General features: G+C 40.2%; 3 protein-coding genes across 4 annotated transcripts in view; all 3 read left to right on the top strand.

Moving 5' to 3' along the window:
- Nucleotides 1-11,866, top strand: part of TMEFF1 (transmembrane protein with EGF like and two follistatin like domains 1) — a 157,613-nt gene extending 145,747 nt beyond the window's left edge. For both annotated transcript variants that reach the window (XM_048939260.1, XM_048939259.1), the window contains exons 6-10: nt 1,171-1,319; nt 2,286-2,351; nt 5,916-6,039; nt 9,765-9,923; nt 10,847-11,866. In XM_048939260.1, the coding sequence (XP_048795217.1) occupies nt 1,171-1,319; nt 2,286-2,351; nt 5,916-6,039; nt 9,765-9,923; nt 10,847-10,931 (583 nt within the window). In that variant the 3' untranslated portion in view covers nt 10,932-11,866. The remainder of the gene's footprint in view (nt 1-1,170; nt 1,320-2,285; nt 2,352-5,915; nt 6,040-9,764; nt 9,924-10,846) is intronic.
- The window catches only part of CTNNAL1 (catenin alpha like 1), a 596,511-nt gene that overhangs the window by 229,940 nt on the left and 340,318 nt on the right, over nt 1-26,253 (top strand). The gene's annotated exons all lie outside the window — the stretch shown is intronic.
- On the top strand, nt 11,983-26,170 carry CAVIN4 (caveolae associated protein 4). The gene is made up of 2 exons (XM_048939261.1): nt 11,983-13,038; nt 24,098-26,170. The coding sequence occupies exons 1-2, from the start codon at nt 12,628-12,630 to the stop codon at nt 24,758-24,760; spliced, it is 1,074 nt and encodes a 357-aa protein (XP_048795218.1). The 5' UTR covers nt 11,983-12,627; the 3' UTR covers nt 24,761-26,170.

The following is a 26,253-nucleotide window of genomic DNA, read 5'->3' as shown; positions in this document are numbered from 1 at the left end:
CTGGAAAGAACTTAAAAATCCTGACATGTAGATAGCTTGTGTTTGTTTTTTTTTCCACTCCATGTCTTACAAGAATGAACCCAGATTAAGCTAACAGCAGTCAGACAGACCATGTGTCCCCTGTGTGGAGGTTTCTGGTGAGAGGACAAGTGTGTCTTCCTTAGAGGATGTAGAGCTCTCACCTCTATCCTTCTCTCACAGCACCCCTGCCTCCTCCATCCTGCAGCCCCACCACTTGCTTCTGTGGACAGAAGTGACATGAAAGATGTTTGAAAAGATAAAAAAGAGAGATTCACATAAAAAGTAGTATATTGACTGAAATAAGTAACAGGTTGGAGGATGGAAAGTTGTAAGCTTTCTAGTGCCATTTATGCACACCAAATTTCAGAACTTTTTGGAGGAGCAGCAGAACGGTCTAACTAAAAAGGAGTAAGTCTCAGCCATAGACAAGTCTTAGTCTGCACTATGTTTGGTCAATAGCAGCCTGCTACATGATAGGTCTTTTTCCTGACTTTGTTTATGATCTCTTCTTGCAAATGATACAGAAAATGCTTTGTCTAAAACAACTGAAGTATTACGTGAATGTAACATGAAATAGATCACATAATCCTGTTTTAAATAAAATATAATAAATGCACTGCTAACTTTCAAAGGTATGAATGAATGTATTGTTGAAATGACACAGTTGTCCAAGTACACTGATTGCATTCAGTCCTCTGAAATAAAAAAAAATTCTTTTAAATTCTTAACAGAAATGGAAGTCCTGTTCTTGCTCATCCTCAGGGATCCTGACACCCCCAAAAAAGTGGAATATTCATTTGCTTTTGAGAAAGCAGAATTCTTGAAAAACAACAAACATACTTTTATTCATGTTGTGAATCTTCCCAGCAACGTGTCATCATTTTTTGGTTGTTAATCAGTGAGACTGTTCTTATTGCAAAACTCTAAATATCAATACATTTTTAAAAAGAATGCTGAGGTACTTGTTCATGATTCTGTAAACTCTTCTTGGAAACCTGAGGTATCAGCAAGTTCTTCAACATCCTCATGCGACACGCTCTTCTCCTGGATGAAGAAGGCTGGTATTAACATATTAGCTTTGTTTGCTCAAGACTCAACAGTACTTACTCTTTGCTTGCTGGATGTCAATTTTGTTGTTTCAATTTCCAGGTGTGTATGCAATATAGACTGCAGTGGATACAGTTTTAATCCTGTCTGTGCTTCTGATGGAAGTTCTTATAACAACCCCTGCTTTGTTAGAGAAGCATCCTGTCTGAGGCAAGAGCAGATAGACATTAGGCATCTTGGACACTGCTCAGGTAGGTTTAATTTTATTTCTCCAACAAATGTAAATTCTGATATGAATAGGCTTGGTAAAGCCTTTTCATTTTTAATTAGAACTGGCTGATCCAGGTATCAGTGAACTGTATTTTAGTTCTCCTCACTATCAGTGAACTCACCATCTGTATTTTAGTTTTCCCCACGTAGATGTATGTTTACACTGCATATATATGATGTGGTATGCTTCCATTATTCTTCCTTTGGCTGCTATTATCTGAAAAGACAACAAAAGGTTATAGGAGAATGCAAGCAACATCCCTACATGAGGGTACTGTTAGAAGTAGGAAAGAAAGGGAATACTGGAACGTGGAAAATGCTCACTGTTACTACTGGAGACTGTAAAATACAGTTGCAAGGTGAGTAAAGTTGGGCCTCAGTTGCGCTGCTATTTATTCATTCCTGTTTCCAGTGCTGGAAAGGTGCACCAAAACCTTCAGACTGCTGCCATATGTGCTGTTGATCATAGAATCATAGAATGGTTTGGGTTGGAAGGGACCTTTAAGGGACCTTCAGCCTGTCGTTGAATGCTTCCAGGGAGGGGACATCCACAGTTTTGGAGTCTTGATTTCAGTCAGATCAAGGTGAATTGGCTGTAGGACCTTCCCATTGTAGTAACAGCTGTCCACCATCCCCTTGCTTGTTACAAAATCTGTAATTTGAATAGTTTGAAAAAGAATATATATCTCAACCAAAATAACCTAGGCCCATATAATGGAAGAGATTTAGGTTCAAAACCTACAGCCTGAGATGTGCCCTGTGTTAGGCTAGAGTTTGGGGTTATTGACTCTACATGTTCCTGCTGTGGTTGGATGGGAGGAACAATATGGGAGTGTGTGTGCTTGTACTGCACTTTTTTCTTTGACTGTTATTCTCAATGATGTGTATGCAGTGGCTTGGAATTAAGCTTTTCCTAATAGCTATCCATGCATGTATTTATCATCTAGAAGCAGATGACACAAACGCAGTTGGAAAGAAGGACGACGGCATGCAGTATCGGCCAGAGGTGAAAGGTATCGTGCTGGCTTTGTGCTGTTTGGTTATGGTTTCCCAAGATGAGAAAAGACAGTGAGCAGGTCCTTTCTGGTCTCTTGCAGCTTTGATTTCTGTAGCCAAAACAGACCTAAGAACAGCTTCTTTCTTGCAGCACTGTCATTGTAAGGCTGGCATGAAGTAGATGTGCAGGATTTGTGAATTTTGCCTTGCCGTATTCTTTCAAGATACTCAGCTGCTCACCACCCCTACTCAACAGTCACAGGATTAGACCCCTGCCAAGTGCTGTGAAAATGCCTTTACTGCAAGATATCAAGCTGTGAGATAACAGATGAAATTACACAAGCCCCCTGCAACCCCCTCTTTTCTGAACACATCTATGAAAAAAAAATGCAGATTCTGTATTTGGTCATTTTAATATCTTCTATGTAAACCAAACTGCTAAATCACATTGGTTGGAAACATTTTACCCATATGAATTAATTCCTTAGTATAAACAAAAGAAGATAGAGTTTCACTTTCTGCTCAATTATTTTATGTGTCAGCACCTCATTTTTTCTCAGAACAAATGCTCATGGCTCTTGCTCAAAGTGTTGCTGTCCAGGAAAAACACCTGGCTTTCTCAGAGCAGATCTGCATAGGTGATAACCTTGCTTCCTCTTCTCTCACAAATAATAGCAGTTTTACCTTCTGTGTTAGCACTGACCTTTAATTTTTTTCTGTCATTATACTTGTTTTGCACTCCCATGGCCACCCGCAATAAAAGCATTCAACCATGCCTTTAGACATTCCCTGTGTTCATCTTGAAAACCCCTTAATTGCCAAAAAGCCCTGTGCTTTTTTCCTTTTTCACAAATTCTTTTATTTTCATTCTTTTTAAGTACCAATTGGAATAATGTAATGTCAATATTCACTTACATTGTGGGGGCATAAAAGGGATGAAATGCAATATACATCTTATTATGTGATTGATAAAACAGCACTTTTGGTTCCTATTTGGAAGAAGTTATAGTCTTTTATTGCTTGCCCATAAATTGTCCTTGAAATCAAGTAAATGAGAAGAGAACTGCATATAATAATTATGATTAAATATATAGTTTGTGCAGTCTCAAGTTCAGCAAGAAGGGAGTATGTTGTGCTAAAAAATAGTTCTAAATTTTTTTATGTGGTAGTCAAGTTTTTTACACAGCGAAAGCCTGAAGTGAAGTACTATGATTGACTTTTTCCTACAGGAGAAGAGAACAGGCTGCACTTCTATCTGTGTGCTTTTACTTTTGAGTCCTGTGCATTATTCTTGTTAAACCCTCTCCTGTGAATGCATAGTATCTCTCAGTCCTTAGAATCATGGTCAGGATGGTCTCCTCTTCCTGCAGTACCTATTGTATCTACCTAAAGTTAAATCAGAATGGTCTCACTTCACTGGTGCAACTGAACTTCTGCTTTTGTCCTGCTAAGATGAACATCAGTTTCAGTTGCTGTGCAGGCTTCTTCTTTCTGGTAATGCATCTAATTTTTTTTAATTGAACACTTTTTCTACACCAGTTAAATCTCTCACTTAGAAGTCTTGCTGGCCTCTCACGTTAAAAATTGATTCCCATCCCCCAGCGGATGGACGAATGTCCATTTTACTTTGCTCAGCCCATGTTCTGTTTCTGGTTGGGCAGTTGTGGCTACCTGGCTGCCTTCCAGGGGACGCATCTGTCACTGGGCCTCACTTTCTGCATTCATATGTACAATAAGAACAGGCACAGCACAGCCATCTGGACAGACTAATGTATATAGCTTATTACTAGCCCCTGATTGAGATAGATACAACAGTAATTAACTGCTTGGAGGAGGAGGGATGCAACAATTTTGAGATGACCCAATTTTCCTCCTCTTGGACATACCACCATGTGGTCTTGGATATACCACCTTGTAGTCTATTCCAACAGAGCAGTATCAGGTATATTGTCAATATAAGGCTATGTCTTTCACTTGTGTCAAGTCTTCTGTAACTTTGAAGAACAAAGAACTAATAGGCTTCCTTACTAAGAAACCGAGAGTCTTCTGAAACCTCTAAAGTTTAGATAATTTTTTTCTTAATATTCCAGAAAATGTTCAAGGAGAACCTAAAACAGCAGCATGTGTTTCCTTTTTTTTTCTCTGTGTATGAATGCATTCTCTTTCTTTTTGGTGTTATTTGAAATAATCAGTGATTGTGTAGGAGAATTCTTCTTCACAGTCCCTTTTTGCTTTGCACCTGCAGTTCACTATAATCTTGTATTTGTGAAGATATAGTCTATTGCCTAGAAATGAACATAATTCCACAATTACAACCACATCTTTTGATCTCTGCACTTTAGAGAAGTTCATTACAGAAGACCAACTTCTGTATTTAAGATTTCTTTACAGAAAAAGTTTTGTGGAAATGGTATAAAATGTATGCAGCTTTTGATAGTGACAGATGCAGCAAGTCTTGGGCGGAAGGGATTGCCTTCCTCTGCTGGGCTGCTTTGGCCAAAGCTAAGCACCCACCAGTTGCTCACTCACCTACTCTTTTCCCTCAGGAGGACAGGGTAGAAAATTGGAAGAGCAAAAGTGAGGAAAAAAATAATTGCTCAAAGTAAAAATAGTTTAATAAATGAAGGAGAAAAAAAGAATAAAGCAAGTGATACAAAGGCCATCACTCACAGTCTCCCACAGGCTGACCTGCACCACCAATCTCTGAACAACTGCCACTTTGGGAAGGAAGACCAAAACCCCTAGTTCTATTGCTGAGTATGAAATCCTATGATACAGAATATCCTTTTGTACACTTTGGGACAGTTGTCCTCTCCCTTCCAAAGCTCTTGAACACCCCCAGGTTTCTCAGGGGGAGCAGAGTGATGAATAGGACAAAGCGAAAGTCTGCAAGCTTCCTTCAGCAACAGCCAATACTGGTTTGTTATCAACAATACTTCAACTATGAATTCAAAACCCAGAACTATAGGGGCTATAGGGATGAAAGAGTTAACTCCATTCCAGTCAGAATCATTACACTTTCCAAAAGAATTGGTGTTTTAAGCTCACTGCAGTATTTTGAGGTTCCTACTTTCTGAAAATGAATTTCTGTAGGAAGACCGCTGTTGTAATGTGTTTGATTTCAGCTGTAATGACTGGTGATACCAGTCAGAACAGAATTTTCTACCCAGTAAGTATAAAATGTGCTTTAGTTTCTTTCCAACCCTTCAGATCTTCTGTTTAGACATGGGAGTGGGCTTTATGTACCTATGTGTTTGCTCTGTGCTACAGTGACACTGACAAAACTTCTGATCTTCCCTCGCTTGGTTGTTTCTCTCAAAAATACTTTTCTCCTTTCAAGAAAGCTCACATAAGAAGAACGTTAGGATATCTCTGAGGATCATTTTTCAGTGTGATACATCCTACCAAATAACAGCAGGTGTTTCTGAAACTTCACCTTTGAGCCTTTTCTTCTCTGTTTTGCATTTCTTTACTATCAGTGTTTCAGGGCATTTCTCAACTATTCTTGCTTGAGATCTTTTAAGAAATACTGTACAGCATTTATATTTTTTATGTATCTTCTTTTTTTTTTTTTTTTAAAGACGCCAGTGATCAAAGAGAAGACATTTACATTGGTAACCACATACCTTGTTCAGAAAGCTTTAATGGCTACTGTATACATGGAAAATGTGAATTCATTTATTCCACTCAGAAGGCTTCCTGCCGGTAAGTCCTGAATTCCTCCAAAATATACTTGAAATTGCCATAAGGCTTAATCAGAATGTTCCTTAGCCATAATTACAGCATGTATCCGTTTGCAGTTACTTAAGCAGTGGCACAGAAGCCACATGCCTGGGCTGTGGGCAGCACACAGCTGCATTGGTCATGCAAAAGCCAGTGTTTGGAGGAAGGACTCAGCTGCTCAAATGCAAGGTGGTTCAGAAGCTGAATCCCTCTGAAGAATCTGGCCTTAGTGTTGGCTCCTTGTTTTCAGCCACTTTTGTTGAGAGAAAAGCAAAACCTAGAAACCACTGCCTGTACCTTGCATTGTTCTCCTGTCTCACTGCAATTGCCCTTTTGACTTCTAAATCTGTTCTTGCATTATCTATACATATTATTGCCCTTGGCATAAATTCTCTGGAGTATCAATGTTATTTTCAATATTTATTGACTACTTCACAATAAAGTTTTTTATTTAGAGAGCATAAATTGCAAAATATTCTTTATCCCCATTTTTTGTCTACAGCATTATTTAACAGCTCGGTATTCAGCTGCTGTTACACAAGAAATGTGAACTTTTTATTTCCTTAGCTACCAAGTATTTTTTTCTCTAAGTGTCACTAAACCCTATGTCTCGTTTTCTTTAAAAAAATTATAAATAAATTATTAATATTATAAATTAAAAAATTAAGAAATCATTTAAAAATGTGTTTCAGAAAACGGCTACATCTTGATAACATTTAGTGCCTTTGTTTTAACATTTAGTGCCTTACTTATTTGGAGTTTTCACTCCTGAATTTTATCTTGCAGATTTGTACTTCCAGAATAATGTAGCTGAAGATGCTATTACTCTTTGCTATTTATCCTTAGCTTTGGAAACTTCAGCTATAAATCCATTAGGTCTTATAATTTCTCCCTTGATCTTTATCAAGTGAGGCATTTCTGCACTACCAACATGTAAGGGTTTCCAGACTGACCAGAGAGCAGGAAGCCCAAAAAGAAGAGCCAATACAGTCGTTGGTTTAGCCAATTGAAAGCTTGTATTGCTTTACCCACCTGAGACACTTTCTTGTTTTCAACTCTGTGCTAGGATTGTATTTGTTTTTCTCTTTTCTTTGGCCAAAACCAAGAGAGGATAACATGCTTTAGTTTCTCTTGGCAATCTGGTTGCATCCCCAGCATTGCCTTGGTGGGCAGCGGTGTTTGAGTACAGTGCTCCTTTGATGCAGAGTTGTGTTTATTACAACTTATTATGGATTTATCTGCAAAATATTCAAGTTAGAGGTGTTTCAAAAAAAAAACAACATTCTGAATGAACTGACTTTTTTAATTTCTCAGAATTTTGTTCTGGTTAGCGCTGTTATAAATAGTCATTTATTTATTTATAGTTCAATTACTATTCAATCGTTTAAATATTTATTGTTAATCTGAAGTACAGATAATTAATGTCTTAATGCTTTTAATTAATATACTGCCTCTTTAAATTCTATTTTATAATTACATTTGGTATTACTACTTTCGGTTATTTATTTAAATGGTTGATTATTTAAGCCAAAATAGTCTCAGCACTTGGCACAGCACAGCAAACCTCACAGGGGTCCAGTCAAGAATTTCTGACTGTCAGTTTTCGGCCTGAAGCACCAAATGTCCTTTGGACTTGCTTGGCTATTTAAATACTCACAGTCCTTATTTCCAAAGAGTGGTGTGTGAGATGTACCAGATGACCTACAAAACTGCTGAAAACACCTATTCAGAGCAAACCTGACTTATGCATTCACTGAGAACAATGAATCTCTATGCTCACCGTACAGCAGCCCTCTAGAACTGCCACCAGGTAGACTGGAGGAAGGCTTTGTAGGAGTAAATTGCACAATACTCAGTTTGGTAGTCTTTGCACAACTGGGATCTGATCTGTCTCCTGCTGCCTCCCTGGTGCAGTGCAGTTGTGCCCTCATGGCAGGCTGCATCAGGAAGGCAGAGTTCATCCCCTGCAGAGAAATCTAATCTTCATTTTGCTAACTCCAGTAATTGACCTTCAGTATAGTCTGATGAATCCTCGCTGACCTATGTTTATCATGCTTTATATTAATGCAGAAGAATGCCTTAAAATCTGTTCTGCCCATTTACCAGGCAGCTTAAACTATTGCCTACTACTTCACCCACACTACCAACACAATTCTTAACACAAACAGTTCTGCTTTGCAGGAATTCAATAGTCCTAAATCTCCATTCAGTATTTCTTAGAAATAATTTCCTGCCACTTCAGTGTTTCACAGGAAATGTTTTTAAATTACTTGTGCTTCCTTTGCTTTGTTTTGCCTCATGCTGTAAAGCAATTCTCACATTGATCACACTTTGACTGTTGTTATGTTCTTTAACAAAAATAAAAGCAAAGTCACAAAGAAGAATTCAATCCTCTTCACTTGCAAGAAGACCACTTCTTGTTTCTTCTTGCATGATCAATAGCGTTCCTTCTCTTCCTTCTTGTATGCTATCACATTTCTCCCTATTCCTTTCCGATCCTTAGCCATTACCAGGCTTACTTACAATATGCCGAGGCTTTTCTTTAATAGCTCTGCTGTTACTGGAACTTATTTCATGTCTGAACATAAGTATCTTACACAGCTGCTCATGGCTGGAGATATGAACATGAAACCCCAGCAGTTATCTCTGCACACAAAGGGAGTTTAGGAGCCACCTAAGCAGTTGCAGGAAGGTCTAGGAAATAATCATTTTGTCCCTCTAAACAGAATTAACACCTAACCCTAGCACAAAGCTTTTGTATGGATGAGACCAAGTCTGTGTTGTATCCAGTTTACAGAAGGAGTGGTTTTGTGCCTGCGGCAGTAATTCTCCAGCTTTCTACTGTATCCTTAATGATGTTCTCACATCAGTTGATTTTAAAGGATAGCTTTAGATACAAGGAACTTGTTGCTCCTGCGCTTGTTAGTGATCCTTTGAAACAAGCACTCACAGATTCATACTTCAACCTGTAGGCTGAGGGTTTTCAGTAGGTTGATAGTGAAGAGAAAAATTGGAAAAGTAGTTTGGAGACAGGGCAGGTAGGGTCTTGAAGCTGCTCTTGTCCAATAGTTTTTGCAGGATTCCATATCAGTAAGCTGCAGCTTGAAAAGGCATTTCACTTTTTCCCTGTTTTTTTCAAGGTTTTTCTTCCTTCTCTATACTCCATGCTCATATGGACATTGCTGCCGGGTTCCTTGAGCATACTGCTTTGTGTCTCATCTAGTCTGTTTACTTGTTTCATCGAGTTGCTTTGTTTTTCCTAAAAATTGCCCCAACTTAACAAGCACCCCACATACGTCTTTTGACAAACCAGGTCTCTCACTATCCAGAAGAGACTACCTTTTCTGCCTCTCCTCTTGTCCCAGAAATCCAAACCTTTCTCCAATTCAGGCACTACCATGCCTCCACCTTCTCTTCAGCTCTTTCTCAGTGACTATCCAAACCTCTTCACTCATTCACAGAACGGGCAGAATCTCAACTCTTTTGTGTGCTTCTGCTCTCTAAATTTCATTTTAGGCTTCAAAAAGTGATGTGTCCTGAGCTGCTGCAGCAGCAGTGATAGCACTGATGAGGCTGTTTCTCTCCTGCTGTCACTGATGTGACTACTGGGCTTTTTCATCCCAAGTCTTGGACTCTTTCTTTCATCATAAAATGACTGGACTGATGTCAAAATACATATTCCATTAAATGTTCCTTTTCTTTTTCAGGTGTGAATCAGGATATACTGGACAGCACTGTGAAAAGACAGACTTTAGTATTCTTTATGTTGTCCCAAGTAGACAAAAGCTTACGCATGTCCTTATTGCAGCAATAATTGGAGCCGTACAGATTGCCATTATAGTTGCAATTGTCATGTGCATAACAAGGTGGGTAAAAGCCAAAGGAGTGAAAAATTACACAGTGCACTTATATACTTCTTCTATATTTAAATCTTTTCCCCTCTGGATTTGTATGTGCATTAACAAGTACTCTCAAACACTCACGTAAAAGATACCTATTACTCTTTTTGTCACAAAATACAAATTAATTTCAATTTGCAAACCACCTGCATCCTCTCTGAATCCCCAGAACAGCTACGCATGAGAGGAGATCAGCCTTGACACATTCAGAAGGTCAGCTATTGTGTTAGACCTTCATGGAGTTATTCAAGTTTTGATGTTATCTTATAGAAGATATGGTTCCCCATCCCCCTCCTCCCTGCTGAAACCAGAGAGGTTGACACGTTGCTGTTTTCCTGCAGTTCAGCTATAAATAGTGTTATATCTTGCATTGCCCACTCTCCGGTGGGCTGACTAAGTCCTTTCCTGGTCAGAATCGCTGTCTTTTTCATAATGCTTTCTTAGATGTGCAACCCTCCTCAGAAAAGGGATGAGAGGTCCTCTGCCTGGGGAGTTCCAACAAGTAGCAGAGTACCGGAGGTCCAGCACTGCCAGGTCCAATTGATCCAGTCTTAACACCCCCTGGATTTTAAATATGAAATTGTAAAAACTAAAGCCAACACAGCTATTCACCATAATACATGCATTTGTCAATCAAGGTTGAAGGGCGTAGCACCTTGCTGGTTTGGTTCTCAAGTTAAGCAGAGCTCCTTTCTCAGTGACCAAGTGTCCCACGTAAATCCACAACCATCAACCAGGTACCAAACAGCAGGAGTGTCTACTCAGCCAGCACAGTTCCTACACTCTTTGGTGTTGTTAAGTCAATTCACTATTGCTAGGTTTAAATCTATATGGTATATACTAAAGCATTTGTCCTTTTTTCTTTCTTTCTTTTTTTTTTTTTTAAACAGAAAATGCCCCAAAAACAATAGAGGACGTCGGCAGAAGCAAAACCTAGGCCATTTTACTTCAGATACATCATCCAGAATGGTTTAACTTAGTGATTTTTATACCTACATTGACCATGTGATGTACATTTTTATTATATCTTTTTTTAAAGAATGGAAATATTTATTTCAGAGGCCTTATTTTTGAACATTTTTAGTGTAACAATGTTGGTCTGTATTCTGAAAGCATCAGCTCTAACAGCTATGGACTGTTTTAGTACCTTTACTTTTCTGTTTTTGAATACAGTAGTTCATTTTCTGTATCTGTATCACATGGTTATATAATAGACTTGTGCTTTATTCATGGAATGTAATATTTTTGGGAACACAGATTTATTCCACCAATGGTTGTAGATTTAAAAGGGAACAAAAAAAAAAAAACAAACAAACACAAAACAACCAACAATAAAAAGTCCACATTACCTAGCAAACAAGGCATGAACTAAAGGTAAAAATGTTTACAGCTTACTTTTCTTATGAGAAACTAGAAAACACTGTGTTTAAATACCGTAGATATTTAAATGTTTTTGGAAGTTAGTAACTGATTTTTTAGACACTGCCTATCGCATGAACTGTGAAGCTGTGTGCTGTGTGTAGTTGTAATATATTTATGAAACGTGTGGGCTGGGTCAAAGCACTGCCATCTTCATTAATGATTCTGACAATTTTTTTTTAAAGGGCAAAATTATGAATTTCTTAATTTGGGAAGTTGCCTGGTAGAGCAGATGGCACAGGTCCAAAAGAAGTAGGTCTTGGTAGATTTAGGGGTTGTAAAGATTGGTGTTGAATAATTGAACACAAATAATTGGAATAAAGCCTACTTTATCACTACTGAAGCTGTTTTAATACTTCTTAAACTTTTTTAAAGAAAATACATTGTTTTAACACCTACGATGCAGATTGTATAGTGTTTGTGATTCAAATAAATAATAATTTAAAAAAAAAAACAAACAAAAAGAACAAATAAAAGTGAATGAATTACTAGTGCTCTTGTATAGAGTATTTTCAAGAGCTAAGAAAGTCCATCCAAATTAGTCTGCTGGTCATAGTTATATTAATAGACTGTTAGTTGTTGTTCGAGAGATCCAGAGATAAAGTGTGAATAGGACGTGTTCAGCTGTTTTAACATGTAGTGTAGGCTTTCAGAATTTTGCATGTAGGATTTAATAATTTGTTCAATTAAAAAAAAAAAAAAAGCTTTCAACATTTTGAACTGGAAAAGCATGTCACAATACAGCGTTTTCACTATATTGCCTCTGGTTTAGTGTGTTTATTTGTTACCTCACGTGGCAATTGCAGCCAGCTGAAGAGCTGAAGTTTGTTTTGCTCCAAAAACAGCCAGTGCTCGTTTTCTGAGTGCTGTTTGAATTCCATCAGTGCAAGCACTTCAGGAACACAAAAACAACAGTAGATCATTTAAAATATGCGAGTTTGCTCGCCTGCTTAGTTGGTAAGTTACTTAACTTCCCTGGATTAACGCTAATAACTTCATCAGCACAGAAGCGTGACCCTTTAAATGTGTGCTCCTTTCCAGACATTGCTTCCTAATTTTAGAGGTTTCATGTTGCTGAAAGCATCTGAGCCATCGTGTGTGGACATTTGGTGTGCAGAAGCATCTGACCCACCTCCGGGAGCGGCGTTCCACTCCCACCCTTCAGCATGGCCGAGGCTGCCTGTCACACCGGTTGCCTGCAGTAGTGGTTGCAGGGCATTCAGACGAAAGGCTCCTGCCAAAGAGAGGCAAAATGGAGCGCCGGGAGATCACTCTGGAGGCTGACAGACTCCACCAAAACCGCCTGTCGAGCGTCACTGAGGATGAGGAAGAGCAGGACGCGGCATACACCATCGTGACAGTCCTGGACAAAGTGGCCAACATCGTGGACAGCGTGCAAGCGAGCCAGAAGAGAATAGAAGAGAGGCACAGGGAGATGGAAAATGCCATCAAGACCATACAGATTGATATCTTAAAGCTTGCCCAGGCTCACGGCAATACTGGCTACACGGTAAACAAGCTGCTGGAGAAAACCCACAAGGTCAGCTCCACCATGAAGGAAGTACGAGCACGGGTGGAAAGGCAGAGCGCCAATGTACGGAAGGTGCAGACAAAGCAAGAGGAGATGCTGAGGAAAAACAAATTCCGGGTTGTGATCTATCAGGTAACCATAACCTGTCTGTCATAACCATTGCTGTGCTGTCTTTGTGCCACATCCCTGGTAGCTGTGTGTAGACATCATATGGTGAACCAAAAGGTGCAGCCTGTCCAGCAGGAGTATGGTTTTATGGTTTCTTCAGCACTGAGCTCCACTTCTCCATGCCTTTCAGCAGAGCCCACGGGAGGCAGTGCATGCAGTCTATTATTAGTGTTGGTGGGTTTCAGAGCCAGTAGTGTAAGATTAACTGCGGATCAGCAAGGACTATTTGTTGCCTCTCTGAAAGGTAATATGAGGCAGGCCCTGTAAATCTTGTCATACAAACCATGCCTGACATTCATCTCTCATATTTTTTTCACCGTATTAGGTAGAAGTCCAAATAACAAATTGTTTGTAAGCTCTCTGGTACAGTGTTTTTCTTTTAATATTAACTTTAAAACAATCTTGTATTTAACTTGCAGTGTTACCCAAGCTTTTGCCTGGGGACTTTCTTCATTGTCTCAGTCTGCAGCACTGCGTGCATAAACTCAGAACCACAATGTCTTCCTTGCAGCAAATAGTTCCTTGCATTGCTATCCTTGGCAATGCTTTCCCACAGCACAGTTCTTCCAATCTCCACTCACAATGTTTGGAGAGTGAATTATACACTCATTTATTCCTCATTCCAGGATGTTCTTTGTTCTTACAAATGATAGTATTTGAGGAGGAGTTTCATGAAATGGCGGGCTTTTGCTGACCCATACACAGAGCCCTTAGTACAGGCAGTTCATGGGATCTGTCACTGACAAGCAAGTGGTGTGAAACTCATTCGTTTAATGGCCTGATCCTTCATTTGCTGAAACTTCCCAGTTCCTCAACAGAAAGTGTGAGTGTTTTATCTTTTGCCAGAAGCATAGTTTCTCCTTCATACCAGTGAATCCCCAAAGCTTCTTTCAAAACAAGTCGTATTCATCATTAGGCAGTCTTGAGAATGTCAGCCCTTGTGAGTAACATGATGTGTTCCCATTGTCTTGAACCCTGATTTTCTAACTATTTTTTCATAAATAACAATATTTTCACGAATGGGTCCACTTGTTTCAGTGAGTATATTCACCAGCATATTTAGCTGACAAGTTCTTATGCATAATCCAGCTTTCTTAACTATTTTATTTTCCAGTTCTGGGAAGAAATCGCTTTTTTTAAAAAAAGCAAAAGCTGAAGGTAGGAAATGTTACTTCTTTAATGTAATGTTAGTAACATATGCAGCCAAATTGTGCCTCCCAGCCTTTTCTGACTGAGTTACTGTGGCTGCACAGGAGAAAGTGTGGACAGAATTCAGCCAATTATTACAATTACTGCAAGTTGCACTATCATGATGGAATAGCAAACAGGCAATTCTGCTTTTTCCTTGCATATCTTTTCTCATCTAAAGATAATAAATATCTTTGACTTTCCTGATTAATGGCATAGTGCCATTTCATCAATAGCCCTTTACCATAATTATTGCAGTAAAGTTGATGCTTTGAAAATGTTTGTTCTTAAAACAGTATTCATGACATAATGCAATTTTTACCCCTGAAAGACCTGAGTTGTCACTTATTCTTTAAGTATAGTAAAATGTTATGGAAATAGATTTACACATAGCTGTAAAGAAATGTTGCTATTTTTAGGCCTTTCACATCAAAGGCAGCTCTCACCATGTGTACTTTCTGTGATAATCACCTTCAGTGGAGCGTCTGGACTCTTTGCTCATTTTGCTGGACAACAACAACCTGCACCCTGTTCCATACAGTTAACCCTCAATTGGAACTTTTCAGGAATGCAAACAGAATTTAGGATTTCTCTCTTTCTTGTTTTCTATTTCTGTTGTGGTTAAGGACTGGTTGAGCACATGAATTAATTCCTCTGTATTTTCCATAACTTTCATAAGGTGAATTGAAGAAACCTTTCCCTTCATGCACAGCAGAGGAGCACTATATGCTGCTGCCTTTGCAGTCTGACATTTAACTCTTTCCTGGAGGAGGAGAACTGTTTTGCTCCACAAAAGCAAGGTACTTAAGATGGAGTTTTAATGCTCAACTCACTCCTGAAAGCCTCTTTCACACAAGCGTAGTCATTTTCACACTGTTGATTTACACCAGTGTAAGCACACTGTTGCATTGCCAAGACCTGAATGACTGAAGCTTGGCTACCACGAAGGGAAGTCTGCTAATAGCTGGTGAGTCAGTGTGGGGCACTCACTCCCTTCACTGTATTTTACAAATAGATGCAACCAAGTTGTTTACTTGGAGGTTGTGAGTGACAGCTCTTCTGTAGTGACTTTTTTTTTTTTATGAGCCATTTGGGACACTGTGGTGGAGCCAGTGACCCATGTGTAGCCACAGTGGAATGCTCCTGTGGGTTTTAGTTTTAACTTCTGCCAGAACATGAGGCCTATGAGGAAAAAGGAAACACCAATTAAATCCTAAAGATTTTCTTTCAAGTGGATGGCTTTGATCACATCATTGATGGAAGGAGCAGGCAGGTTGAAAAGGATCGTTGGCTGGAGGAGATTCCCAAGAGACCTCGGCCATGATGAAAAGATTTGGCAAATATCCTCACATTAAAAAGAGACGAAATGATCATCTGTGAGGATAATGATTAGGGGAAAGTGAGCGCTCGTTGTTAAAAGGCCATGCAGTTGAGGGAAAGATTTGCTGGCAGGGAACGTTCCTGTCCAGGTTGATGGTACCATTAAAACTGCCAGGTTACGTCAGACTTTCTAGAGATGTCTTTGACTCCACCGTGCCAGCTGTCCTCAGAGTATAACGAGATACGCAGAGTACATTATAGGTTGTACAGGTCTCTGTTCACCTCTGTTCGTGTTATTCTGAATAACCAGCTGTGAGAGCTGTCATTTCTCTTCAGTCAAAGAGCACCTCACAATTTGATTCATTATGACTAAATTATTCAGAAATAGCTAATTTCTGAATAATTTTAATCCTGAAAGAACTTGCTTCATTTGCTTTCTCTCATGTTCTGCAAGTTCCTCTCTGAATGTGAATATGCAGCCTCCAGGAAGCCCATGTTACAGCAGCTGGTCTTCAGAACAACATCCCCTGAGGGGACTGCCCCACTGCAGGTTTGGTGGGGGGGGGCAGCAGATGAAGCCTTGTGTGGAACACTCATATTGTACATAAACAGATTAAAATAGAGGTTTTCTTGGCCTCTGTCCTTTTGCTGCATGATTATCTGGACATTAAAAAAGGTGAACTTGAAATGGGGACAATAATCTGAAAATCTGAAGTGGAAGCACTTCCATATGCAGTAGGGGTGTGATAGGTTCAAGGGGTGAGGCTGCAAACATGGGCTTTGATGGACCTGGTGCATAAAAGCACCCTCTGTCAGCACACAGTTTCAGTTATGCCTATGCTGAGAAAAACCTGAGGGTCAGCGGGACTTAAAAGGTAGAAAATATAATGCTTCTATTTAAAAAAGACAAAAGAAACAACTGCCATTCATCTGATATCATTTGGGCAGGAGAAGGGCAGGCTTAGGAGAGGCTCTAGGCAGCTGTCTGCAGAGCAAAACCATTAGCGCCATGAAGCTAAATAGCTCACCAAGAACAGACTGTTCTAGGTAACCCATTTGTGATTATTTTTACGTGTTACAGAAACATGGCAGAGCTTATTCTTTTTCTTGTTTTTGTATCTAATGTCTTAGCTCTTAGCAGACAATCTGGAAAAAGCACAAATAGCAGTGGACTGTTTTGTGGGACGCGTGGTTTGCAAAAGGTTTCTACGAGAGTTTGCTTTTCAGACATCGTTGTCAACTGTGTGCTATTTTCGTAAATTATCTTGACACAGAATGCGATGCAGTTGCTAATAAAATACACTCAAAATGATGACCTGTCAGTCCAGAGAAAAAAGTACAGAAAAGAAAGCGAATTGTCTTTAGAGCTAGAGCAGTGGTAATTGAAGTGTGCACAGTCAGCTCCGCTACTTAGCAGAACCCCTTGCTGATAGTTTGTCTTCGTATGCCCCATGGTTTGGGAAGGACATAAAAGGATATATTCATTTCTCAAAAGATGACTGAGGGTTGCTTGCCATTCATACAGCTGAGGGAACTGGGAATGTTTCATATGGAGAAGAGGAGGGTCAGAGGAGACCTTAGCACTCTCTACAATGACCTGAAAGGAGGTTGTGGTGAGGTGGCAGTCAGCCTTTTCTACAGGGTAACAGTGCTAGGATGAGAGGCAATGGCCTCAAGTTGCATCAGGGGAGGTTCAGGTTGGATATTAGGGAAACATTTTCAAAAAGAGCAGTGAGGCACTGAAATGGGCTGCCCAGGGAGGTGGGGATGTTTGTGAACTGTGAGGATGTGGCATTGAGGGACATGGTGAGGGTGGACTGGTGGTTAGACTTGAGGATCTTAGTGGTCCTTTCCGATCAGAATCAGCCTATGATTCTATGCACGTGCTGCGACAGGGATGAGGAGAACAGTAAAGAACGCTGGCAAAAAGATGTGAAATGGCTGTAAATTGAATGAGTAGAAACCAGGGATGGACTCTTAGTGTTGGAGACATAAGAGCCTGATCTTCTGCTTGACTCCACAGGGAGAGGGGATGAACTCTGTCTATAACCTCTTGCTATCAAAATGGAGCATGAAAACCTAATGAACAAGAGATAGAGTGGGTTGACTAATTGTTCTTGCCAAGCACAGACCTTAAACATCGAGACCTCAACACACAGGTCCTTTATTCAAGTCTTGTGGTGTATATATAAATATTTTTACAGCTGAAACAGGTAATTGCCTTGGCTGAAATTACAGAGAATAAGAAAAACCCAGCAGTTGTCTCAAAGAGTGTAGCAAGGATCCTTTGTTTCCAGTGTGGGATTCAGCCTTTCAGGTCAGAGCTCTGGGCCACCCTGTGCTGTGCAGCCAACAGGCAGGCTGGCAGAGCAGAGCCAGTGCTGAAACACTGGGCGAAGATCATAAATTACCTGTGATTTTGAGGGGGAAAAATCACCCATGCTCAACCAGCTAAAGGAAAACTGTAGTTCTAGGGATGTGTTCTCAAAGAAAGAAAACAGGGAAAAAGAAAAAAAAAAAAAAAAAAAAAAAAAAAAAAAAAAAAAAAAAGACAAAGCAGCTGCTGGACCATTTCTATGTTCTTAAAATGGAAAAAGTTGCTTGTTTCACAGGACCATGTGCTCACAGCATACTTGTCTCCATACCCCTCGACATGATGTAGGTAGGGCCTTCAGACCCATTCCTTTGCGAGGTGCCTAACAAGAGATGGGCAGTCATTCTCCTAAGGGCTGCCACTGATTTTTCTCCACCTATTAAAGTTGAGCGGTGGAAACAGCAGATCCCAATTTACATTCACACTGGATGCTGTGGTTCAGGGCTTTGTGTGAGTTTGGCCAGCAAGCCAGTGGGAGAGTGCAGCTGCGTCATGAGCCTGCTTGCCTCTTCCCCATGGCTCTAGAGGCTGCCCAAAAAGATGTATGGACATAAGGCTGTATCTGACCACTGAGAACACATCTGTTTCAGCAATCTGCCTTGTACCTGAAGAATTTTAAGAATAAATGGACTTGACCCTGTGTATGGGAACTGCTGAATCACAGCCTGAACCTCTGATTGATCACCTGAGGCGAGCAATGAGTCAGCTACAAGGGAACAGGTGAAGGCAATTCACCTGTGCTGCTGGAAGGGGTGGAGACTGGCTCCTAGAGCTATTTAAGAGCTGGCTACCAGTGGGGAAGGATCTTGTCTGGAGATCTCCTCTTCTGGTTTTTTTTTGTAGGTGAGCCTAGCATACGGGTAAGCCTTCCATTTATTCTCTCCTATTAGTCTCTCTTAGTCTACTTTGTCTAACTCTCTTGTTCTTTTTGTGATTATATATCTTAATATCCACTGATTATACAACCCTGATAACAGCAGTTAGGACTGAAATTCTCAGCACTGCTGGAAAGAGCTGGGTCTTGCAATTATTCCTTTAGTAGAGGAATAACACTGACCAAGGCAGCGCAGACCTAGAAGTGAGGAATATCTGAAACCATGAACAGGAATTTCAAAATCTGGAATGGCATTCTTTCTGCCAGGTGTTGGATATCAGGAAGGCAGATGTTTGCTTGTAGACTCCCTTTGAGAGAATAGAGAGAAATTCATGGAGGCTGACTTGTCTGACCTACTGCAGATATCAGCTTCTCCATGCAGTTTCTGCTTGATAAGTACCTCTTTCCTCCATTGAGTTGAAAGGGAGTCTAGAGGCTAATTTGTGGGGAGACATGGTTGCTTGGGCAGACGAGTCCAGCAACTTGTGATGAACGGTTGGGTTTCTGTGTACTTGACAGCACAGTCCCTCTGCAGTAGCTTGCAAGAGCAGTCACGTGAGGGAATAATGAATGAAAACACTACAAAACATATTTTGTTTGTCTCATCACCTCTTGTGAACACTCCTTCTCCTCCACTCACAAAGATTTGGTATGTATGGATAAATTGCAAACCTGCTGACTGTCCTGTAGAAGTATTTTCTAGGCCAAAGCCATAAAATAAGAGCAAAGTGAGCGTGAAGCTTTGATTTTCCTCAGGAGCTGCAAGTAGTCCATTTATGCAGTGTGTGGTGGCATGGAGCCAAGAGCTTCTCCACGTGCTGGGGTACAGCTGGGCAGCAACACACACGTAGCCTGGAGCTTGCTGCTCTCAGATAATGAGAGAATGAGCTGGGTTTCTTTACTGTCCTGGCAAAATTAATGAATTTCTGCCAGAATTTAAAGAAAAGGGATGCATATCAGGCTTCGCAGAAGAGGAAATGAGAGGGATTGTCTGTTCTAATTAGGCTGCTTTTTCATTATGTAAAAGTAATTCTAAATACAAGCAACAGCACTTGGCCATAAAGTCCTACGTGCTGAAGTGTTTATTCCCTTCCTACTTTACTTGATAAAATCCCTTTGATGCCCTTTTAAGATAATCCTGTTTCTCCCTCCTTTGAGCAGCTTTATGCCTTGATGGCAGAGATTTTGAAATGACATATTTGCAGGAAAAATGAAGGGATCACTCGAGATATACAAAGCTTCACTCTTAACTGTTAGAATACGAGTAGAAGTACAGATTGATTTGTAATTGGTTATTCATCAGCAGCTTCTTATTGATTTAGAGAGCAGTTACAAGGAGATGTTTTAGCAATTTACCTTGGTTACTGGTTTGAATAACAACTCATTCATTTAACATGCAAATTTCCAGGATTTTTTTAATATATTTTCTTGATACAATTTCCTGCTTATCAGCTGCCAGTCATTTGCATCTCAGGTTGTCATAGGTACCACAGCATCTCCAGGCCAGGCAGGGGCTGGCCTCGCACCATTTTGCTGTTCCATGCACCAACTCCTTATTGCCAGGTGACCATCAGTCCCAGCTGTGCAGGAGCCATACCATTACTGGCACAATGCCTGCCACACATCCCAAGGCTGAGTTCTCCTTCCATCGCCTTTCCATTGTGCAACAATGATGGTGATTTATGAGGTTTCCTCTGTCTCTCCTCTCTACTTTTGGTGTAAACGAGTTTGTTAGGAGCTCTTTGGGAGTTCTATGGGTTCTCTAGGATTTTCAACGTTGATTTCTGTATATACACATACATACATGTTTGCACATTTTATGGTTTTTGTGTGTGTGATTGTTTCATTTGTTTAATTTAAGGTACTATCATAATTCTTTACTTGGTCATTCTATTCTTCTCTGCTATTATTTCTTGTATTTTAAAAAAAATCTGGTAAAGTTGTAATTGAAACTGAGCAACAGTTGAGTGTTGATAATGGTTCTCTTTATAATTGTTAGAATTCTACTTTGAGGCTCTTTAAAAAGAGTACGTAAAACTATTTTATGAAGTTTGTAGCATATAAGACAATGTTCATTTTTTCCTTTTTACCCACTCTAGGAACTCAGTTTGGGCTTTGAAATATCTGTTTGAAACCCAGGATAAGTGTAACAAACAAGAAAGGAGAAGAGGAGTAAAGCTCCTGAACTGGTCACATCCATTTTAATGCCCTTACATCCCTTTATTTTTTTGGTGGATAATGAAAAGCATGCACAGCAAAAGCCCTGTCAGAAGGACTTGTAGTAAAGCCTTTCAAAAACCTTCTGTTGTGAATTAAAGCTCATGGCTTCTCCCTATCCCACTGATAAGGGGTATAGAATATGCCTAGTGCTTGAGGGATAGGCTAGGAGAGAGTCAAGGAGAAAGCTCTCCCATAGCTACTAAGTCACTTAGTTTTATTACAAAATCTCACTGAGATACAATGCCGTTTCAATAATACTTTCTATTTTGCTAACATCTTCTATCCAGAAATCTGGAGAAAAGATGCAACCTCAACCTAATTTATAGTCTTCCTACATTTGATTCTGCAGGATGTGTGTAGAAACCAAAGGAAAAGGGAACATCAGAGCCTTGGCAAAGCTCGCTGTCGGCATCCACAGCACATGAGAAATGCTACTCAGTCACTCCAGCTGCTGTGTCCAGTCTATAGGGCCTTAGCTCAGATGTTGCTGTTCAGAAGTCTATACCTACACACCTATAAAAGTTAAAGCACTCTTCCTCAGCTTGCAGATTGTTAGCCTGAGTGCTGCAGAGTTCTGGGAAACAGCTGTCCAAAAGTACAGACACATTCACTCCTCTTCTGGAGGAAGACACAGTCCAACTACTGCAGACAAAATACCATCTCTCTGTCCTCTTCTTTTAACAAGCGTCCTTCATAAGTACAGCGTTCCCCATCTACCATATTGTATTTATTTCTGTACATATTGAAATTTCCAAACAGTCATTATGGAAATATTTTTGTTACTATTTCAGCTGAAAGAGTGAGCTGTAATTTAGAAACTTTGAGGAATTTTCTCCAGCTGTGTTTTAGTTCATTTTCAGAAAAGAAGGGATTATGTTTATATATAGAAGTCTTTATGTAATTAATGTTAATTTGCACATGCTAATGCAGATGATTATTAGCAAAGTATTGTAGTTTTGTTCCTGCTGATTTTGACAGATGAGTTGAATAACATTCCACTGTAATCAATGCAACACAATTTGTTCCTAATTTTTGTAAAAAATTAAGCCTTAACAACTATTTTACTGGAGGGTTTTTAATGAAGCCAAAGCTATCTGCAAAAGAGCCTAATGTATTTTATTTTACATAGTGCTATTAGCCTGTACAGTAACATTAAACATGACTTTCTAGTAACAAGTCACTGTGAAAAATGACAACTACCGTTGTGGGGTGAAAAGTTTTCAGTGAAGTACACAGCAAGAGTGACCATTCCTCGTGAGCTCACAAGTCCTGATCTCATTCCTGCTTTCTGAATTAAGGTAGCAGTAGCAAGGATAGAGCTGACACTGGCAGGCCTCAGAAAGCAGCTGAAATGGTTACTGCAAATGGGAAACAGCTTAAAGAAGCTTTAGGTAGGTGTTGTACATCTGCACCTGAAGGGCTGCACCTCCTGGGAGCAGAGGACATGCAAAAACATGGACAGAGCTGGTAGGGAAGACAGGCCATGTCTGCCTCACGAACCTCCAGCAAGTTGCGGGCTTTCCACTTTGTATGCGTCAGCAGCTGTAGGCAGAAGTGACACTGAGCTCACGAGGAATGGTCACTGACATCTCTGAAGTCTGTACAGACAGCAGGCTTTGTATCAGGGGCCAAGTGGGTCTGTTCTCTTGAGAGATTCTCCTGTTGGATAAACTGGATTATTGGATCCTTTTATTTTCACAAGTTATTTTTTTTTCCACATCTTTAACTCTTCAGCAATTTTTGGTAAATTGGTTACAGCTTTTGGAAATTTGTATGCATATCTGAGCTTCAAGCTTCTGTCAGTCTTCCTCTGGAGGGGCTACATCAGTTCCTAGGGCTAAGGTATCATGAGCAGTCATTACTTCCAAGCAGGCAGCATATCATATTACTTACCAAACCAACCATGGAAACCAGAGGTGCTTGCTGTAAGTTACTCCTGTGTGTGTTCCCAGATGGAACAAGACAAGTTCATGGTACATGTCCTGAAAGAATTGGGTGGAACTGGGTTTACTGAATAATATTTAGTTTCCTTACTGACTTTGACCTCTTGTGTAGCTAGCACACATAAATTAATATGCTGGGGTCCTTTCCTTTCTGGGCAGCATCAGAAATGTTCACTGAGTTCTAATTTGTCAAGAATGTGCAATTATCTTCATGGTGATATAAAGGACTGCAGCCCTCTCTTAAAGAGAGTAAAGCTGGCACAAGTACCTATTTTGTCTATGGGATATTTGCTTTTATTGGTGAGAAATAAGAGAGGCATATCAGCTTCAAAAACCATGAAGAAGGACGATGAAACTGTGAACTTTCTGGAGCACAGGTCTTATGAGGAGCAGCTGAGGGAGTTGGAATTGTTCAGTCTGGAGAAGAGAAGGCTCATGGATGACCTTATCACTCTGTACAATGACCTGAAAGGAGGTGGTAGCAATGTGAGGTCAGTTTCTTCTCCCAGGTAACAGCAATTGGACAAAAGGGAGCAGCCTCAAGTTGTGCCAGAGGAGGTTCAGGTTAGATATTAGGGATAATTTTTTTCTCATAAAGAGTGGTGAGGCAGTGGCACAGGCTGCCCAGAAAGGCCTGTGGAAAGTGGTGGTATCACTGTCCCTGGAGGTATTCAAGAACTGTACGGATGTGGCACTGAGGGACGAAGTCAGTGGGCACGGTGAGGATGCACTGATGGTTGGACTACATGATCTTACTGGTCCTTTCCAACCTGAACAATTCTGTGATTCTCTGAGCTGGACACATCTGCTCTGAAAGCCATTAGGGAGTAGTAAATGTGAAGCCATGCATTCATTATTTTTATATTGAGCCACTCTGAAAAGAAAACTTTGATTAGGTATGATGTTTTTACAGAATTTGTCAAAGGCTTCTTCTGCCATTTGTATCTTGTAGGATTACATGAGATAGTATGACCCTACCTTATTTTGTTACAAGGTTGTATTTTGGTTAGCAGTAATTCACTGCAAGCCAACAAACAGAATGCTTCACTCACAACCCTTTTAAAACAGACTTGCTGGAAGATGACTCTGTGCTTTTGTTCACAGGAGGAAACCGAGTGCCCTTCATCTCTTTCTGTTATCAAAGAGCATACAGCTGGCGAAACTTTTGAGGATGATTTCCTCCCACCTGATGATCTGTCTTCTGATGAAGAATACTATATTGAAGAGAGCAAAGCAGCTCAGTTCAAGAAATCAGGCATGAGGCGCATAGATGATATCAAAAAGGCATTTTCAAGAGAAAATATCCAAAAGACGAGGCAAAATTTTGGCAAGAAGGTAAATAGGCTTCGAACTAGAATTGTGACCCCTGAAAGGAGGGAGAGGATCAGGCAGTCAGGAGAGAGACTGAAACAATCTGGGATAAGGATCAAGAAAACCATCTCACAGGCAGCCCCAACAAAGGAGACGTTCAAGATCCACAAAAAAAACAAAGAGCGAACGGTAGCTGAGGGCCAGGAGGGGAGTCAGGAGGCTGGTGTGCACATAGCCACTGAGCTCACGGCTGCTGAGCCCTTCACCGAGGAGATCTCCTACACAGAAGTGATCACGAAGGTAAAGAAAGACAAGAACAGCACACCAAGAGGCGCTGCCCAGACAGCTGAAAGAGGAGTGATGACGATCCCAGAAGTGGTGCTTAAGCAGGAAGGAAAAGAAGGAGGGGGTGGAGGTGATGATGTCCCCTTGCTAGACTTGAAGCAATCATTGTAAGGAATTGATGAACAAACACCCATACTGTCCTCAGGCACAAGAGAGAACACAGGCTGTATGCCCTCAGTTTTAGAAAAATGTGTGAATTTTTTGTTCTATCACAAAACGTGTATTGATGTTGTTCTACCACCTATGTGGGTATCTGTAGTGTTGTTGTCCTGACAGGAGTGAAGCCACGCCACCTGAACATACGGACTGCCCCCAAAGAGTGCCAGCAGCCAGCATTAGCCTATACAGAACCCACGCAACGTGGCAAAGGGAGATGGAAATCTGCTCTGTTTCCAAGACTGAATTAGCATTCATTTAAACAGCCTAATTACTCTCTTCAGTTTTGTGTACAACATTATAAGAACGTCTTCCATAATCTCATACCAATTCTTTGACTCAGAAAATGATAATGAAGCTATTACATCATATTAGCAGAAGGAAGAGCTATGAAAAATGTCCTTTCAGCAGTACAAACCTTTTCATTTTAGGGCCCTCACTGCAGCAGCAGGAGGTAATTCCTGCCTTATTCGGGGTGGGACAAAATGTAGGAGGATTAATAGGTTTTTTGCATTTCTTCTTAGTGGAAAAGAGAAGATTCTGAAGTGTTTAAAGGTTATTTCTAGAGTTCTGGAAGAGGAAGGATTGATGAGCTTAAGCAAGGTATTTCCTGCACTTATGGAGTAAGAGTAATAAAGCAGAGGATGTTAAATATGACATACCAGGAGGAAAAGAGAATGAGTTATATTCATGCTATGGAAAGGCATGCTAGCAAGAAATGCAAGGGCATGAAAAAGTAAAAGAGGAATAAAATCAATGTGTGGGTTCTGGATAGATAGAGATAAAAGCTAGAGTTTGTGTTTGTTCACTCAAGATCTTTTTAAGAATTGTTACTCTATCCAGAGGATAATAGGGTTTATGAATGTAGCTGACCAGACAAGAGAATTGTTTTGATTTCCATGACTGTGTGGTTTTTCTGAGCTTCACTGCAATTAAAATCTATTCTACAAAGCTGCTGAAGTAAAGGGCCATAACCCAGCTTTTTGTGTCCCACCACCATCACTATGGACAGCCACAGCCTCAGGGATTACGAGATGGACACCCTTTGGAGTATGGAATGCTGTTTATTTGCAACCCTCAGTGCCCTGAAACCAGATATGTTTGTAAACATGGCCACGGACATGAGTTGCTGGACTGTATTGCTCTCTTCATTCTGAAATGGCATTGCCTTCAAAGCGCTTACCTACAGCAACGTCAGGCGTTATTGTCTGTGCGAAACCTGTATGATAGTGCCAAAAGCTGTATCAGTGTGTTTAATTTCTCAGATTCGTTTTCACAGCAGATCGTAACTTGATTATCTATACGCATTGTTTGAGGACTCCCTGTTGTTAATCTAGAATTTAAATATAATTAGTTTGATTTCAACTCTTCTGCCTTCCACTTCTTTCATTTAGTCTGGTGGACATCACTTTTGAAGTGAAAGAGCTTTAGCAATAATAACTAAGAAA

This window comes from Lagopus muta, chromosome 3 (genome assembly GCF_023343835.1).
Source record: "Lagopus muta isolate bLagMut1 chromosome 3, bLagMut1 primary, whole genome shotgun sequence".
NCBI lineage: Eukaryota > Metazoa > Chordata > Aves > Galliformes > Phasianidae > Lagopus > Lagopus muta.
Note: the sequence above shows the minus strand (reverse complement) of the source record. Positions and strands in the feature narration are given on the sequence as shown.

Coding starts and splice junctions, on each gene's coding strand:
- CAVIN4 (XM_048939261.1), top strand. CDS start 12,628: ATGGAGCGCCGGGAGATCACTCTGGAGGCTGACAGACTCCACCAAAAC. Junction 13,039..24,097: donor TCCGGGTTGTGATCTATCAG/GTAACCATAACC, acceptor TTTTGTTCACAG/GAGGAAACCGAGTGCCCTTC.